Below are 18,198 nucleotides of genomic sequence, written 5' to 3'. Positions count from 1 at the left end.
TAACATTTTTCATCTGAGAAGGAAAACATTTTTTAAAAGTACTAGAGAAAAAATGGGTAGAAATTCTTTCTTACAAGAATTTACAATCAGTCTCCTGGACAAAAGGATTCCATCTTGAATGGTAAGCTGGGAATTTTCATTTGTTTCTTTGGGGTTTTTTTAAAGTAATAGTTGACTTGAAAGATGAAGAGGGTTTTGCTCTTTTTCTCATAGAGAGCCACAGCCAGCATTTGATGCCCAAATCCTAATTTATTGCTAAAATCATGCAAACCCCTTCTTTAGAAATAAAGAGCCTTTTGTCACTGAACAGGACTACAAGTTACCTGATGTCCTCTGAAGATATCCAGAGATTCTCAGGTCTTCTTTTCTTTCTGGTCCTTTACAATTAAAGCTGTTACTATCTATTCTGCCCTTTTATATATTATTTTCCTAAATTATGATGTCCATTAGGAAAATATTAGCACAGTTTTTCTAGTTGGTCAGTTTTACATGACTTTCTTCTTGGAGCTTTTTCACCAAATGACTAGCACTGCGTTGCAGTTTGCCTAAGATGGTGATAATTGGCTCACCCCTTTGAAAAGGGATTTATTTACAGTGTCAAACAAATTCTTTTCAGTTTACTGGTAATCATCAAGTTTCATCTTTCTTGCTAATAATTTAACACACTCTGCCTTAACAGAGTTCACCAACAGTTCACCAAGCAACAGTTGGTTCTACCTGATTGCTCTAAGTGTTTCTGGGTAAAATAGTTCAGTGTAACGTGCACAATATATGGAACAGCACACACAACACAGAGTGCTAAAGAATACATTAAATAAAATAAAGCATAAACATGTTCAGAAAGCCAACACCCAACTCAAATGTTCATATACAAACACATCACATGGACAATTACACTCTGAGCTACAGCAGGTTCCTGCAAGTCTCCTTATGGCTTCACCCCTTTGTATTGCTCAGTGCTCTTTGCAGAACAGTTGTGAGCTTCCGCAAGCTGGAAGGATGTATTTTTTGCCCTTGAGCCAGTGGCAGACATGAGAATTAAGTTCCTGCAGGAGGTCTTTAGGCCCTGTCTACTGAACTATACTGCTCTCCGTAGTATCAAGAGACTCAGTGTAGATCTTGGAAGAAGACATAGATCTGCAGACTTCACCAGTAATCCCTACTGTCAAGTATCTGGTCCCAAAGACTTCCATGATGTCTTAGACAGTAGGAGAAAGCTAAGTACATTTACTTAAACCCATAATGGCAGGTACTTAAACAGGCTGCCTCTTCTAAGAAGCTCTGACTGTTATGACTTTCTACAGAAACTCATAGTGGTTCACCATTCATATAAGATTCATAAGTAAGTGTACTTATTCCCTTAGGAGCCCAAGTGTGATTGTCCCAATGTCACCTAATAAGATAGTATAAGAACCAGGAAGTTCACACAATGCATCAAATGTTTCACATAAGCTAGGTCCATTTGCAGTTGCAGGCTTCAACCAGGTTGGCTGACATCAACTTGAAAAAAGACACCAGTGTGTAAAAAATAAAAAAAAGTTGTAACTCATGAGCATTTGCGAATTAATTTCCAAGACACAGAATTCTAATGACTTCCAGAACATGTCCTGAAGTCATGAGAAAAATCCTGGAAAGCACAGAGCCCAAAAGCCTAACAAAGCCCTATGGGACTAGACAAAGAGCATGCAGACTACTTCAGCCAAAATAAGGAAGTATATAACAGTTGTCTTTATGAGGGCAGTTCTTTAGGAATAGTTATTCTACTGTGCAAAAGCACAATATGAAATATACCCCACCCACTGTGCACACAAGCTCTTCTAAGCTCACCAGTGTTTATTGCTTCCCATATTCCTCTTCAAAAGCTTATCTCTGTTTGAGTCCACAATTTACAGTATTTTCTATATCTCACTTGCCAAGCCTGCACCTATTTCCTCTTGAGGGTTTTAGACTGGCATGGAGACTTAACACAGAAGTATTCAGAGAAAGAACATTATTTTTTCCAAACTTAGACAAAGACAAGATGAAAAGCCATTGGTGTGTCTTAAGGCAAGCTTACAAAAGCTATCAGGTGCTTCTATAACAGATTTGCTCTCTGGAGATGGCTTCACACTTTTCAGGGTACAGTCACTAAACTCATGTGACACACCCAACAGAAAAATCTTGATATTAGTTTATTTATCTAAAGACACAACAATTCTGTCTTATCAGTCCTCTCAAGAGGCAGTCTGAAAACATATAAGAGAAAAAAAAAAACAACTAGTTCACATTTCCTGTCAGTGTATAATGAATGTTGCCACCATTTAGACAGTATAGGATTCCTATTCCAGCGGAGTACGACTGCTCTGTCTTGCACACTATTTTTCTATAGCAGCATGATATGTCAGTGTATACTTTGCTGAAGAGAACTTTCTGTCAACAATCAGTGTTTCAATGGCATTAATGTGCAGTAAAAGACAACGAAGCATGACTCAATTAAACCACCAAATACTGCATTTAAATAACATTAACCCCTGACATTTTAAAAGAACTGTGCAAGATTTTAGCTGCATGACTCTCGTTAAGGTCAGTGCTTTAATATATACAGCTTCCCACCCCAAATATCTGACATAAACTTGTATCAGTAAGTCAATTGAGAATGAAGCCTGAAACCAGGATTTATCGTCTGCTGCAAACACACTGCAACTAAGATTTCTCCCATGCTATTGTTTATGGGAACAAATTTTATTAACCTTCACATGGCATAGAGGTAGGAAAGAATTTCATATTTAATTCCTATTTCCCCTGCTTTTTTGATAACTACTTTGTAAACTGAGGATTTGGAAATTATTTTTAAACATTTTTTATTCTGTAAAAATCACAAACGCCATCCAAATGTCACAGTTTTTGGTCTCTCACCCTGTGTGTCAGCAGAACCCCACACATTAGAAAGACTTTATGCATCAAGTCATGATGGGCTGGCAAATAAACACAGCATATACTGAAAGTTACTGAAACTCTTGTCCGATTCATACAAAAGTTCCCACCATTCAGACTGGCACTGCTATGCACCTGTGCCAGATTCTTACACCTAACATCACGTTCCCTGTAAAGCGTAAAAGGTGTACAGACTACTGTTCACAAGTACACAGTCTATGATGCTTGTTGACAGGACTTTTAGGACCACACCACTCCTGTGATCTAAACCATTCAAGCATCTACGAGTCAAGCTAGTGGGGCTCCTATACAGGTTAGCTGTGTATCATGCAAAAAGGAATAGAAATATGTTTATATATTAAATATAATTAGCATTGTTGTTTTAATTTTGAACAATATCCCTGTTACCATTATGCAGTGCAAGACTAAAAAAATCTGTTTACCATGAAAAAGAAAGGATACTTACACAGTAATGCTCACAATGCTTGTGCTTAAAGTAAATTCAATGTTCTTCATTTTTTAATTAATTACTTTCATTGAATTAGTAAAAAAAAAATCCCAACAACTTCTGAAGCTTTAATCAGGCACCGTAGAGCCATGAGAAGGCAATCTAATATCAGTAATGATTAGTAGTACTATTAGCTTATAAAGAGACAGGAAGTATGGCAAAGCAGAAGTGGTAAACAAAGAACTGAAGAAAAATTATTCAGTGGATCTCCCTACCTCCTGCTGAGCATTCATTGGAAACAATTTAGTTTTCAGACACTTCCCCATATTTTTCTTTGTCCTTGTTCAATTTTATTCATCAGTCACTGGACACCAGAAACAGCAGACAAAGATTCAGTTTTGTGTGCATTGCCAAATGACTGGTTCATAAAGTAAGAACCTTTTTTTTTTTTTTAACATTAGCATCAAACTACAATACATAAAATTATATAAACTCCACAAAATCCCTACATGATGCTCCCCACAACAGTGATCAGATCCATGTTAGCATGACAAAGAGCATGTCACCTTCTGTCTTCTGTTGATATTGAAGGTCATTTGCAGAGACCTAATTGAAAGCCAGGTCTACATCTGTAAAATCGCAGCCATTGTAGAGGTAGAGAACCTATCAGAGAATGTAATTATACCAGTTTTAATGCCAAAACATTGTACATAAAGGGGTTAAATAATTTAGTTTTAATATATGTAAAGAATCAACTGGTTTAGGAGAATATTCAGCAAAGAGGAAAGACGACATTTAAATACTTTCCAAATAAATGCTGAGGTACGTTTTTGGGCCATACAGAGAGCATGACGTGATTTTCAAAAAGGATCAGCTCTGAAGACCAACTTGAAGCCAAGTTAGGCAAAATCTAGTAATTTCATACTGAGCAAGATGAAAGTTAAAAAGATAGGAAAGTATGTCCTAAAAGATTCATTTTGTGAGTTTAGAGTTCAAGGCCAATCAACAAAAGGATGGAGAGCAAAATGCTGAGTAAGCTTGGTGTTCATCACCAGCAATGGAAGAAATGTGCTCTTCACATAAAGATTTGTTCCAAACTGTGATACTGTCAAGGGCTTCTTGGTTTTTATTCACTGAAGAATAATCAAACAACAACAAAAAACATCAGGAGAAAAATGTTACTAAAGCAATTTTGTATTTCAAAAGACAGTTTAAATAATTTTTAGCAGCTAGGTTATACCACTGAACATGCAGATTTATATAAAATTTAAAGCCTTTGAAAACCTTTCAAGTACAGGATGACAGCAGTATGATCAGATGCTGTTGTAAGTGACCAAATGATCCAACTGGCCTAACAGACAAACAGGTTACACAAAATATTGCATTTCACTTAATCCAGGGCTTTAGCAGTGTTTGGGAATTTTGAGAGTCCTTTACACAGCAAAATGGTCCACTGTTGAGTAAGGAAATATGGACTAGATATATGGACAGTAAGTCAGTTTCAAAACTGTCTGAACTGGTGGGCTCAAACGGTTGTGTGATCAGTGGCACAAAGTCCACCTGGAGGCCAGTCACTAGTGGTGGAGCTCAGGAGTCAATACTGGGGCCAAAACTGTTCAATAACTTAATTAATGACCTGGACAATGGGACCTACTGCACACTCCCCAATTTGCTGATGATACAAAGCAGGAAGTGGTTGATAGGCCAGAAGGGTTTGCTGCCATCCAGAGGGATTTTGACAGGCCAGAGAAATGGGCTGACAGGAACTTCACAAAGTTAAAAAAAAATTAAGAAAGCCCTCTACCTGGGCTTGAATAACCAGGACACAGTGGGGGCCCCAAGACTGATTGAGAACCAATTGGCTGGGGAGCAGCTTGGCAGAAAAGTACCTGGAGGTCCTCACAGGCTCCATGAGACAGCAATGTGCCCTTGTGACAAAGCAGGCCAACAGCCTCCTTGTGCTGTACCAGGAGGAGAGCTGCCAGCAGGACAAGGGAGGTGATCCTCCCCGCTCTGTTCAGCACTAGTGACACCATATGTGGAGTAATGGCTCAAGTCCTGAGCTCCCTAGTACAAGAGGGAGACGGACATACTGGAGTGAGTCCAGTGAAGGGCCTCAAAGATGACTGATAAAATGACTGAAGCATCTGTCACATGAGGAGAGACTGAGAGAACTATGATTTTTTTAGCCTGTAGAAGGGCAGGCTTAGGGAGATCTTATCAATGTGTATAAATACGTGTGAAGTAAAGAAGATGGAACTGCACTATTATCTATGGTGCCTAATGACAGGACAAGAGGCAATGGGCATAAACTGAAACACATGAAATATAAGAAAAAAACACCTTTACTTTGAGGGTGATTGAACACCAGAACAGGTTGTCACGAGAGACTTCATCCTTGCAGATATTCAAACCCAACTGGACATGATGCTCAGCAACCTGTGTAGCTGACTGTGTTCTGAGCATGGGTACTGGACTGATCTCCAGAGGTACCTTCCAAACTCAGCTGCCCTTGATTAACTTGGTAAAGGCATCCAAGGTCTTTTCCAGCAATGGAGGAGACTCCCATAATTGCATATCAAACTTTACTGGCAGTAAAGCTTGTGCTGAACTTGCAAGTATGTGTGGGAGACAGGAAGAGTTGAAAAACCATTCTCTACTACTGGTGTAGTAGGAATTACTTACATTATGTGGAGTGATAATAAAGTCAGTTCAATAATCAAATTCTTTGCTGAGAAGTATACACACATGGGTGCACACAGGCACACACACAACTTGTACTAACACCTGTAAAACTTCCTATTGCAGGGAAGAAACCATATATTTCACAGTCTATTTTCAGACGTGTTGCTTGGTGGGAAAATAAATTAATATTAATTTTGAAGCTCATCAGAAGGTAGATCTGTGACCAATTATTTGTTGTGCCACATTCTAAAAATGTGGAGAATATTCTAGCCCTACCAAAAATGGGTTTTCCTCTAAGGAAACTGTTTGGTTGTTCTCATGGAGTGGTGCTGATAGTGGAACTGAGATTATCCAAGTGGAAGCAGTCCTCCTGAAATCCCAGGGTCAAACTACAAAAAGCTCTGCAAGTGAAATCCAAGGTCTCAAGGTCTGCAATTGTCAAAGCAAGCCAGAGAGAGCAAATGGTATAAAACAGTCAGGATGCTCTTTTGGCAGCTACTGTTACTGAACTGTGTTGCACATTCTACACAAGCATGATTTTTCGTGTCCCCCAAAAGGGAAAGAAATGCTTTGGTGGGACCATTTGTAAATTACTAACAGGGGTTACTGCCAGCTGGATTTCTTCTATTCATTTTAAATTTATCACAAACTTCAATTTATCAGATGCCTGGAAAAGCAGTACAGGAGTATTTGACTAATAATGATCCAGTCTACTACTCAACAACTTCTTCACAGTATGACAAAGAGGAACTTTCCTTTACAAATCTGACATCCAAACAAAAGATATTTCAAAGTCTCCTCAAAGTGGATGGGTTTAAAAATAAATAGTCTGCAACGCACAGTTGGTCAGTATTTAATGAGAGTAAATGAGGTAGATGTTCTCCTTTCAATGAAAATATACAAGCTAGTTCTTGCAAGAAATAATAGCTCACTAGATTATTCCTATTAACTATACTCAGTTTGACATTGTTATGGGCCCTGTGAAATCACATTAACTTATGCTTGGAGCAGTAACTGGTGGAGATCAGTCCTAGTCTTGATAAGACACGGATTTCAGAAAGAAAAACAGATTTCAGAAAGAAGTCCTTCCGTCTCTACATGCACAATACCACATGTACTGGCAATGATGAGAAAGGGACAAATATGGTGCAAATTTTCTTCAGTAGTTTGAGGTCATATAGCAAAGAATAGGCACTCAAACTATAGAGTACCATGAGAATATATTTTTAAAAGTAAAGCACATATATGCTTTTATACATAGGAGAGAGAAAAATGCTCAGTAAAATACATTCTTTCATTCTTCATACAAACATAACAGATCTTTGACATTATATCTGAGAGCAGAATACAGTACTTGCAGTTCCTTTACCAGGAACAATTACTGTCAGGAAAGAGGAGAGCCAAGACTTTTGGAGGAAAATGAAACTTCTTTGTTCAGTATTCAAGACTAAATACATCATCATAAGAGGAATGTTCTTCCTCTGTCAACCAACTCTTACATGTGAGAGTTCTGCAGGATTTATTACTTGGTTTTGCATGGCTCTGTATTATACATACACACATGCACATCATGGCTGTGAGCCACGGACTTGCACAATAGGAGAATACCTGAAAACTTGAAGCTATCTTTGATTAGAGTTCTTCTGTTGTAAATTTGAGATTTATTTTAGCTTTTCTGGTACCTGAAAACAACAGATTTGGAAGACTTTTGTCACTGTAAGTGGTGCATTATCTATGCAAATAATGTTCTCCATTCAAAATGGAATTTCAGTAGTAATCGGGAGGCTTTAAAATCAAATCCTACATTTGACATATTAGAAGAAATTACAAATTCCATAATGCATAATATTATTTTTCTAATGTATCACTGGCCCATAATGAGAAACAATCTATTATATAGATTTTGCATTCAATCTTTTTGTCAAAAACTACATAGCACATCAAAAGTTAATATCACTAGGGAGTTCAGTGATTAATATGAAAACAAATGGTATATTACAAATTTTCTTTTGTTCTTCATCCAGAACAATGAAACTGCTAGGATTTAACCTTTAAGGGTTAAAGAGTTTAATCAATGTCAATGTCTGATCTTCTGAAGGCGATAAAGAACAGTCTGTCTAGCGATACCCAACAGAACATCACTTTGTCAAGCCACAAAGCGCCCAAAAGCTTGTCAAGTAAGTTACCAGAAACCTCTTTGTGGTTAGAACTCAGCTCCTTCCTGCTTGACCTATTATTTGATATTTGACCACTTGGTTGCAAGACACTTGCTCTTTCCAGCTGAAATGTCACTGGGGCATCTTGTCAGCTCCCCGACATCTCGGCCTGACATACAATTTTACTTTTGTGTGCTACAAGGCAGAAAATGCAGGGCAATGGCCTTGCTTTAAATTCTGTCAGCATCAAAGATGGGCGTCACTCTTGGGTCCTACCAACAACAACAAAAAAAAGGAATCTATTTGAAGGTCAGAACAGCCATTACTTTAAAGTCTTTCTGCTTAAACTAAATATATTACCTGCAACACTGGTTTGGGAACTGTCCTTATAAGGTACATAAACATATCATCAGAAATCTTCCCTGCACAATTGTTCTTCTTTCTTATGAAATGCAGACTTGATAAAAGGGTGAGTTTTCAGCGCCTGCAGGGACCAGATTCAGCAGTTAACTTAACTTGTTCGAATAGGCAAGTGGTATCATGTAGCTTTACAAGGAGCAACCTGACCTTCTCACATTGACCAGCAGTGACATTATTGTGCAGGAAGAGAAGCAGTCACATCATTTCTGTTTTGCACAACCTGCTTAAAGTTTGCAACTAAATGCTTGTCTTCAGTTGAGCTGACAAGAGAAAAGAGGGGGCTCAGTGAACCATGGCAGGGCTGCCATGAAATGACAGGAATCATTGGCATACATTTCAAATAGCTCTCTCAATCCTATTAAAGTATTGCAGTCCTGCTTTAAAATAGACAAGTATGAAACAACTTTGATAGATAGAGACTAAAATGGCTTATTGATTTTTTTTTTTAAGACTGAGGAAAATTACCCAAAATGTGTCATTCTTTAACATTTAAAAATATACTACATAAAAAATGAGCAACTGAAATAAATAAAAGTTAAAAAAATAACTATTTCGGTATGCAAAGAATGAAAAGCACAGAAATGTGAACATATGAATGCACATTTTCATAAAAACGTAAAATTAATGTCGAAAAATACAAATGCTGAACTACAAAGGTAGCAACAAAATTGCACTTTAATTGCATCATTTTACATTAATGCAATTTTTTCCTTCTAAAAAGATTATTGATACAAAGAACCTGAAAATCCATTTTCCATTGTTCTTTTGGGACTGGATGTGACATTCAGGCTGAAGAAATAGACTGAAGACTGAGAACTGGCTCTATTGTGCATAAAACTGTAGGATGTGTCAGGTTCAGCTTGCAATGCCAAAAAATCTGGGATACAACTCCGGTCAGGCTCAATTCCTAGCTTGAAGCCATGGTGATGTTTGAATTCCCTCTTGATTCCTGGAGTAAAATGAAGTAATAAGAAAAAACAAAACAAAAAAGAATCTACATTTACTGTTAAACAAGCAAGAAAAATAGTTTCATTATGCCTTTCACAAAGGTATGCATGGTATTTGCAAAGTGTTTGCTTCTTGTTTCAAACACTTATTTAAAATACATGGTACCTGAATATATATATATTAATCTTTAATAAGCAGGAACAAAGGACATTAGCTAGAATATTCTGCACTAGTGTTAGGAAATAGCCTACTTTATTTGAAGTGTTACAAATACTTACAGAAAACTTTTACCCCTCTTCATTATCATTTCTAGGTTGCTTTTTTTTTAATCAAGTAAACAAACTTATTCCACAGTCTCCTTGTCACTGTTATTAGGAAAAATATGCCATGCTAACCGTGGAAGGTATTAATTTATTTTTAAATATATTTTACCATCAATTGAAACCAAACACTTAATACTCTTCAAATATTAGTGTGTTAGAAGATGGCCAGAGAACATACACTGAATGTACGTTGATAGGGAACATGATTCATATTTCACTGAGTCTCGACATTCAGTCAAACAGCTGTAAAGGTTAGACCAGTTAAAATTCAACATTAAATAAATTCCAGCACCAAAACATTGTGCATCCTACTTTGAAAGATTATGGATATATCAGCATTAATATTTTTTAAAATGCTAAATAAAAACACTCTGCATTCCCTTAAATGTCTGTAATAATAAATGAACTTAAAAAACCACAATGCCATATTGCTCTTCTGCCCTTTATCAAAGTATTTTACCCAGTGCTGTGGAAATAGCAATCAACTATTTCATCAGGTCATAAAATATGTGAAAACTCCACATGCAAAGCATAACTATGGAAAAGACAGAAGTTAAGATATGGAAAGATACTTCGGCATTTCAAGAAGAGTATACATGCATATATAAACACACACACACAGAGGCAGAAATGCATATACACAGAGGCACAGATTTCAATATACACACTCATAGATATTCAGAGAAAGGCAGAAGGGTTTGTGTATATCCATATTTCAACAAATCCAGACTCAATCGTATGTATAAGGACACATTCATGAAAGATTCCCCTTTCCTGTTATTATTGCTGAAAAAAAATCAATGGTTGCCTCTTTCTTCAACTGTTCCCTTTGATATGGACTCTTTTGATTTCCTGACTTACCACAAGCCATACTGCAGCTACTGTAAACATCTAGGTTATGTTAGACCTTCATTAAGAACCCATACATAGCAAATTTAGATGACTAATTCAAGTAGATAGTTAAAGTGAGGTAGTGACTTGAGTTTTTCTAAACTATAGTGGTGATGACGATGAGATAACCAGCAGAACTGGCAAGTATGATCTGTAACACTCTAGCTTTTCAGTCCTTCTGGGCTCAACACTATGCAGAATGGGAACCACTAAAAAGCCAAAGCACAAACGAGATTTACAGCATTTGTATCAGCACATCTGAAATCAGATCTCAGTGAAGGCATCCACCTATTACACAGATTAAGTCTGTTATTTGTACACTTTAATCAGCTGACCACATAACCAAAATTCTCTCTAAAATAAGCCATTCATAAAAAAATATTATGACACTAGCTTAATATGCAAATAACTTGTGATGTTTTAAAAACACTTATGTGTGTAAAAAATTAAATCAGTAAGATATAAGCTATAAACAGGTTTCACTCTGGATATCAAATATTGAAGACCAATTCAAACATACTGGTTTGTACTGCTTTCAACATCTCAATCAGCACATCACAATGAGTGAAAAAAATCACATGCTACAATTACACTCTCATATTACTCTTTTTCCAGATGTAGTGAGGGTTTTTTAGAAGAATATGGCATCAAAATCCCAGTAAGGAGATAAGAAATCAGATTTCCTTTGAGAGTTGCAAAGAAAAAAAGTATGAAACTTAATGATTGGCAGCAAGTCAATAGACTATGTTACAGTAAAAGCTTCACTGTTGGGGGAAAAAAGCTCTCTTTTAGTTATACAGATCCTGTGCTGTACTTCTTACAAAGAACAGAATACCAATCATTGAATAGAAGGGAAATCAGATCTAATAGCAATGTGATTGATGTCAAAAAAAATCTTGGCTGATACTCATAAGAACTGTTTTGATCCAATATCATTATATACACTTATGATGAATAAGAAAATAAGATTCTATAGGTTAGAAGAAAAAATACTCAGAACTGTTATAACACTCATTGTTTGAACACATACCTGCACACAGGAATTTTAAAGGCAGTTATAATTTCCCCAACAGACCTCTTTCAACATTATTGTATTTAGACACCTTTCTAAAACATGTATTAAATTGACAAACTCAAATGGCTATGCCAGAGCTGTGATAATAATCCATCTTATAAATATGCATTTAGGTAATTTTTGAAGGAGGAATTATGTATCTTAAATATGGTGTCTGTTCAGGTTAATCTTTAGCATAGCACTTTTATTTACCTGGTAAGTTGTAAATTATTCCATCTAAACTGTTACACTTCATCAGGTAAATAGATATTTAGGACACAGTATGTCTAGCAAAAACATGCTTTCAAAATATTTATGTAATACAGTATTTGTCATGTTCTATGGTCATTTTTCAAAGTTTGATAGCCTAGCTTTATAAAACATGTTTTCCCAAAGACCAAAATATGGAAGGTTAGTTTATATTATGGAATAATTGCTTTCTAAACTATAGTTAAATCAAGCAATTTTTTAGTATTAGACATGGAAAAAGACTTCTAAAACAATTCTACTCTACAGTTTTTCTTCAGCGACTAACCTATGATCACATTTGGGATATAGTTTACAGGTTGTCTCATGATACATGAGCTGTTTTACCAAAGTTAAAACTGATTTATAGTGGATTGCTTTATTATGTATGATATTGTGAAGAAGTATTATAATACCATCATGTATTATACTCTTATGTATGTTTTTATTGCAATGTCAGCCTACTCAAAAGCATCATGTTGTGATCAGAGACACCCCATTTTGCTTTTATATATCATACTCATGGAATAATACGCACAGTTAGACTCTTAGAATTAGAAGACTATGCATGTTATCACAGTGCTGCAAACAGGTAACTACATAAATTCACTGTTAGAAGTATATTATTTATCTTCAACTGTAGGAGTAAAATCTATAACCAGAGCTGAAGCCACAAATCACTCAGAATGGTTCCAGCCTTCAAAATCTACACAGGATAATTTTACTGGACCACAATTTTCACTATAATACCACATGACAACTTTTCAATTGCCCTCTACTTATTTGTATGTTACAACAATAACTCCTTCCAATTTGGGGATTTCCCATCACTAATTTTAGCCACTTTAAACTGCTTTCAAATATTCAATTTCAAAACACAGTAGCCCAAACTCTCCTTCCACTTTCTTATGACATATAACACTCTGTACGATTAAAAAAAAAAAAAAAAAAAACAGAATAATAAAAAGTGATAAGGTTTTTGTGAATTAAGGCTTCTGGGTTGTGAATATCAAGCTTGTGTATTTGGCTTTGACTGAGATAAGAAAGTAAGGAAACTGCTTAGAACAGAAAATTACCAGGTAAGAGACAAAATAAAAGGGCAGAAAGAATAATACTGGATTTACAAATAATACAAAGACACAGTTATGGGATTTCCCTGTGTGATGGTGCAGACGCAGTAATAAGTTCAGTGTTATATCTCAAGGTAAATTAAAGACAATTGTTGAATTACAAGGCCAAAGGGAGATCTGGAAACCACCAGATTACAGGATACTTAGGTGTGTGATGATGCCTGACAGCAAACAGAAGTACAGAGGGAGAAGCAAGCTGTAGTTTCTTCTGAATTCTAGCAACCCCTAAAATCTCTAGAAAGGCTGTGCCTCAAGAATAGGAAGAAATGTAAAGTACTCACAGATGCAGAGAGCAATGGGAGGAAAGTGGAAAACAGTCAATATATTTCTCCACAATTGATTTCTGATACTGATTGCTCTCACCCCAACTCTAGAACATACATATACACAGTAATACCAGTAGAGAGGAATCAAATGGCCAATAATGTTCTTTTCAGCTTCTCCCACCTATGCTATCATTGTAGCTTGCATCATTTCACTGTAGCAATAGCAATTCCAGTAAGAGTTAAAAAAACAACCGCTGTCTTCAATAACCATTTGCAGCACTTACTTGGAAAACCTATTTCCCTATAAAGATGCACGTTTTCAGGTCATTCGCAACCTCTTTCTCAGACTGCTATTTCCAAAATGCACTTGCCTTTTGCCAGACAATGATAATGGACTTCCAGTACTGCTCATTCTTTTGCTGTTAAAAGTAGCTCCAAGAGCCATTTCTTACTCTCAGTAAAATAAATAAAACATCAGACTGATGAAAATCCTAGAAACTGGTGCTTCAAATAGAAAGTATTACTAGTGGGTGTCAGTGCAATACAGTGCTAGTTAACAAACTTTTTCAAAGCAGGCACGTATGCTGGCCAAAACGGGAAAGTTTGCTTCCCACATCAATAATTTTGCAATTCTGTATGCTGAGGCAGTAGGACTAAATTGGTGCTCTGACACAAAGTAGGAAAATGGTAACATTCAGTGCAAATTTTAATTGTCAGCACTCCTGCCTGGATTCTGCAAACAATTTGGTATCAGAGAATAATTCAGTGGGCTGCCAACCCATTACACATTAAGTCAGAAAGGTAGACACACACACACTTTGGGTGCTGCTAGCCAACAATATTAATGGCTTTTTTCATTATGAAAGAACTCCCTCTTCCACTTACAGGATTTTTTAAACAAACATATGAGTCTGAAATATCTGGAAATATTTTTTTTCTACTTTTCTAATGCTTTAGTATTTAATGCACTCAGTGAAATCACACTCTAGAGGCTCAATTAAAACCAATTAAGAGAAAGAATTAATAATATTGTATTTGTTTTTCTAAAAGAAAATCCTGTTTTATTAAAACATACTTAAACCTGGTATGTTTGAAGAACATATGGGATTGGATGAATTATCACATGAGATGAACACCTTATCTTGAACATTTTGTTGGCTTATAGACAAATAATTTGGTTTTCCATTGCTAATTTTGATGATTACTAAACATTTTGGCCAAAATCCACCACACAGCCTATAAAGTAAGTTTCTCTTTCAGATGCTTCACTGGAATACACACGGAAGTCTCCCATTTTCAGATCAAATTCTCTGCACTACACCAGGAATACCAAAACATTAGTCAAACTATATAGTTCACTATTTTCATTGTGAAATGCTCAGTGTGTATTGATTTCAATCCAAGTTTCCAAATTCTTTAGTACTTTCTGCCCATGCTGCCTACCAGCACCCTTCCACTTTCTCAAGAATGGAAGCAACTTTTATTTATTTGTTTTTAATCTGAGCAGCTAACCCATATGGCTATTGGTTTCTTTTGTGTTGCATGTTGCAAACTACACTGAAAGGTACACTGTACTCCTACGAAACTGTTGTGACACCTCTCCATGTTTTGCATCAGTGTATAAGATTGCTGCTATCTTTAACTGACACGCCTCTTGCTTCCAAGAAAGTCTTTCCTGCTATGGGAGTTTTCCCACATCTGTTCATTGCCTCAGATCAGTATTTCTCTCTCTCATGGTTCCCTCTTAGCTCTTTGCTTCTTTCTAGCAAGAAGAGAAGGTGACTACAACCAGAGACTAAAACGCTCACACCACCATGCTGAGGTACAAGTGGCTCCTGAAGTAGTGCTCCCCCACTTAAGACTTTTCTTCTGCCAGGACTAGTGGGAAAAACAGTCCCTATCCCACTAGTTGAAGTGTCAAACTTGATATTCTCTTGAGAAATGTATTCAGTCATCAGCTGAATTCCTAGACAGTGTGACTGTCTGACGTAAGCCTTCAAAGTTTTGTGTGAGTTCCATGTATACCGCCACTCTAGCAGAAAAAGGAAAAAAGTGTATTTACATTCATTTTGCCAAACATTAGCATCTTCTGTCCAATCATTTGAATGCAGAAGTGTTAGGAGAAAACAGCTTAGAGAACAAGGTTTGACACATACAGTGTGAAATCTTAAGGTGCTTGAATGCAATGAGGGAGAAAGTGAGACAGAACCACATTTCATCTCCCTAACTGTGCTATAGTCCACATGAACTTTGTGACAGGTCTCTGTCTCTCAGCCACACTTCACTACCTTCTGCTGACATTCAGCTGTCAGACAGCAACCCTTTACCATGCCCCTAACATGCTCTACAGCTTCACCCAATTAACTCGCTTTCACTTGACATTGCAGCAAAAAGCTTCATAATAGGTGGTCAAGGTGCATGGTGTCTGCTTGCCCTCTAACTGCTCATGCATGACAAAACGCTTAGCTATCTTCCTTTTTGTCTGCTTGCTCCGAAACGGTGTAACTACAATTTAGGCATTCTGCTACTAAACAGGACAAGGACAGCAGACCTTTGCCAGCGGTGCATTAATCTATCTTTTACCAAAGACTAATTTTAATGCAGAACCCTAGAGCTAATCATCATAAACATTTCGGCAAAAAAGAAAAACTGATTCACTAAAATACTTCAATCACTTCATAATTAATAAAGATATACTGTATCAGCAATATGGATACAAGGGTGAAAGAGGGAAAAAGTAATTATTTCTAATAGTAACATTTCACAACATAAAGCAGAAAGGTCTAGGAACAATGAAAGTGTCTTTATGATTCAGCTTTCTTGCATTAAAAAAATCTTTAGGCATTCAGAAGATTAATTTTTGCTATGCATTTCTGCCAAATATGCAATATTTTTGAGGAATAATATTCAGAAATATAAATCTATGTAGCTAACAAAACAAATGAACTATTAAAAAAATGGAAATCAACATTTTAAGGATTCTCCTGATAGTTTATATAAAAAACAAGAACAAACATGGAACTCACTGTTACTTTGCACAGATGCCTTGAGAATACTCCAGTTTGCTCACTACTTCTCTCAAGTACATTTGTATTAAATATGTAGAGTAGGTCAGAAAAGGCCCTTAAAAATCCAATACACAGTAAGTACTGATGATATTCAAGAGCTCTTTGCTGAAGAGGCACACTGTTAACCAGGGTAGTACAGTCTGGATGAGCACTGGTGTCTGGACAGCAGAATTAGGAGAGTCGCTGTAGTGAACGCCTTTTCGTGGTCTTATGGGTTCCAACTACCAGAACTCCAGCAAGGCAAGACTCAAAAGATTATCCATGAAGCCCTTTCAGATTCTGGTGTTTGCTAAACTACAGCAGGTTCGGATAGGTTACGTAACCTATTTGTTTTCCCAGCATATCTACAGGGACAAACCTCTTTGAAGCTTTCTCTAAAAACCATTGAAAGGGCATTTTTTCACATAAGAAATCTGATTTCAGACATCCAGTTTGTAGAAAGTGGAAGTTCAAGAGAAACCATAAGCATGAAGGAAGGAAAACTAAAACAATATATTGATCGAGGTGTAAAGCAGACACCTCTCTCAACAGGAATTTATGGCAAGGACATAGAACTAACTTATCTTTATAAAAAGTGGTGAAAAGAAGCAAGTTATAAGGACTTGGAACTTGCACACCTCTGGCAGAGAATGCTGATGCAAAAATGGGTAGTTTTGCAGCAATGAAAAAGAATGTAGCAAATATTTCACTTGGATTTCAAGTAGGAAAATGGTATTACTCAGAATTAAAATGAAGTGCCAAGGACACACAAGGACTCTTCTTCCTCCTCTAGTGGAGATTATTATTGCAGATCCCCCCCAAAACCTTCAGGTGAACAAAAAGTGATTTTGGTCCACTTGGTTGTGAAAACATAATCTGGTGCTGTCCATAATCCTGAACTGAGAAGGGAAATACTGATCTCATGAATTGACAGCCTTTAGCATCCCCCAACAAAGCAGACTGATGTTAGCTCTTAGGAGAAAACAGAATTAGGATCATAAACTGATACAGTTTATGCAACCTATCTGCACCTATTTGAAAAACACACTGATTGTAATCTGTAATCCAAAATACAGACAAACACTTGCAAACTGAGTAGGAACATCTGCATTTGCATTAAGCTACAGGCTAATCTAAATCACAGTTCATCTGTGTAACTGTACTAAACTGAGCAGCCTCTTAAAAAGATCCTCTAATAATAGAGCAAAAAATGACTGACTTACAGCACATGCTTATAAGTGAACTATTACTACTGCCAACTTCATTTGCTCAAAATGAATGTTTATTATTAACATCATCAATGTATTAGAAAGACAAAGGGTCCCACCCTTTTAGCACTGGCCAATACAGTGTACATTTTCTGGATTGTCCACTGCAGATGTGCAGCCTGCTCCCTCCCAGCCCAAGGGCTACAACACCCTCCCCCATAAACTAGCTCAGAGAAAGATTCACTGGGAAGAAGTACATTTGGCTCCTTGTAGGTTAGCGATAGTTTTCAAACTTTTGTTTGCTTATCCAAACGAAGCACTTCAGTGTTCATTCATCCCCAGTAAAACTTAGTGGAAGTAACTTCAGAAGGGAATTAATTACTCCTCCTCCTGCAAACTGCATGCAAATCTGAAGCAGTATATATTCAATAGAGTTCTAAAGGGTAGTTTTATAACACTAATG

The 18,198-nt window shown here is 36.6% G+C and overlaps 1 protein-coding gene across 3 annotated transcripts in view; it reads right to left on the bottom strand.

Annotated features, from left to right (window-relative positions):
• Positions 1–4,464: 4,464 nt before the first annotated feature.
• The window catches only part of CCDC171 (coiled-coil domain containing 171), a 152,661-nt gene continuing 138,927 nt past the window's right edge, over positions 4,465–18,198 (bottom strand). For 2 of the 3 annotated variants that reach the window (XM_074857223.1, XM_074857222.1), the window contains 2 exons: positions 9,362–9,571; positions 4,465–8,686 (listed from right to left, as the gene is read on the bottom strand). In XM_074857223.1, the coding sequence (XP_074713324.1) occupies positions 9,530–9,571 (42 nt within the window). In that variant the 3' untranslated portion in view covers positions 4,465–8,686; positions 9,362–9,529. The remainder of the gene's footprint in view (positions 8,687–9,361; positions 9,572–18,198) is intronic. The other variant, XM_074857221.1, reaches the window with a different exon arrangement.

This window comes from Strix uralensis, chromosome Z, assembly GCF_047716275.1.
Source record: "Strix uralensis isolate ZFMK-TIS-50842 chromosome Z, bStrUra1, whole genome shotgun sequence".
Taxonomy (NCBI): domain Eukaryota; kingdom Metazoa; phylum Chordata; class Aves; order Strigiformes; family Strigidae; genus Strix; species Strix uralensis.
The sequence above is the reverse complement of the archived record's forward strand: the minus strand, read 5'-3'. Positions and strand labels throughout refer to the sequence as shown.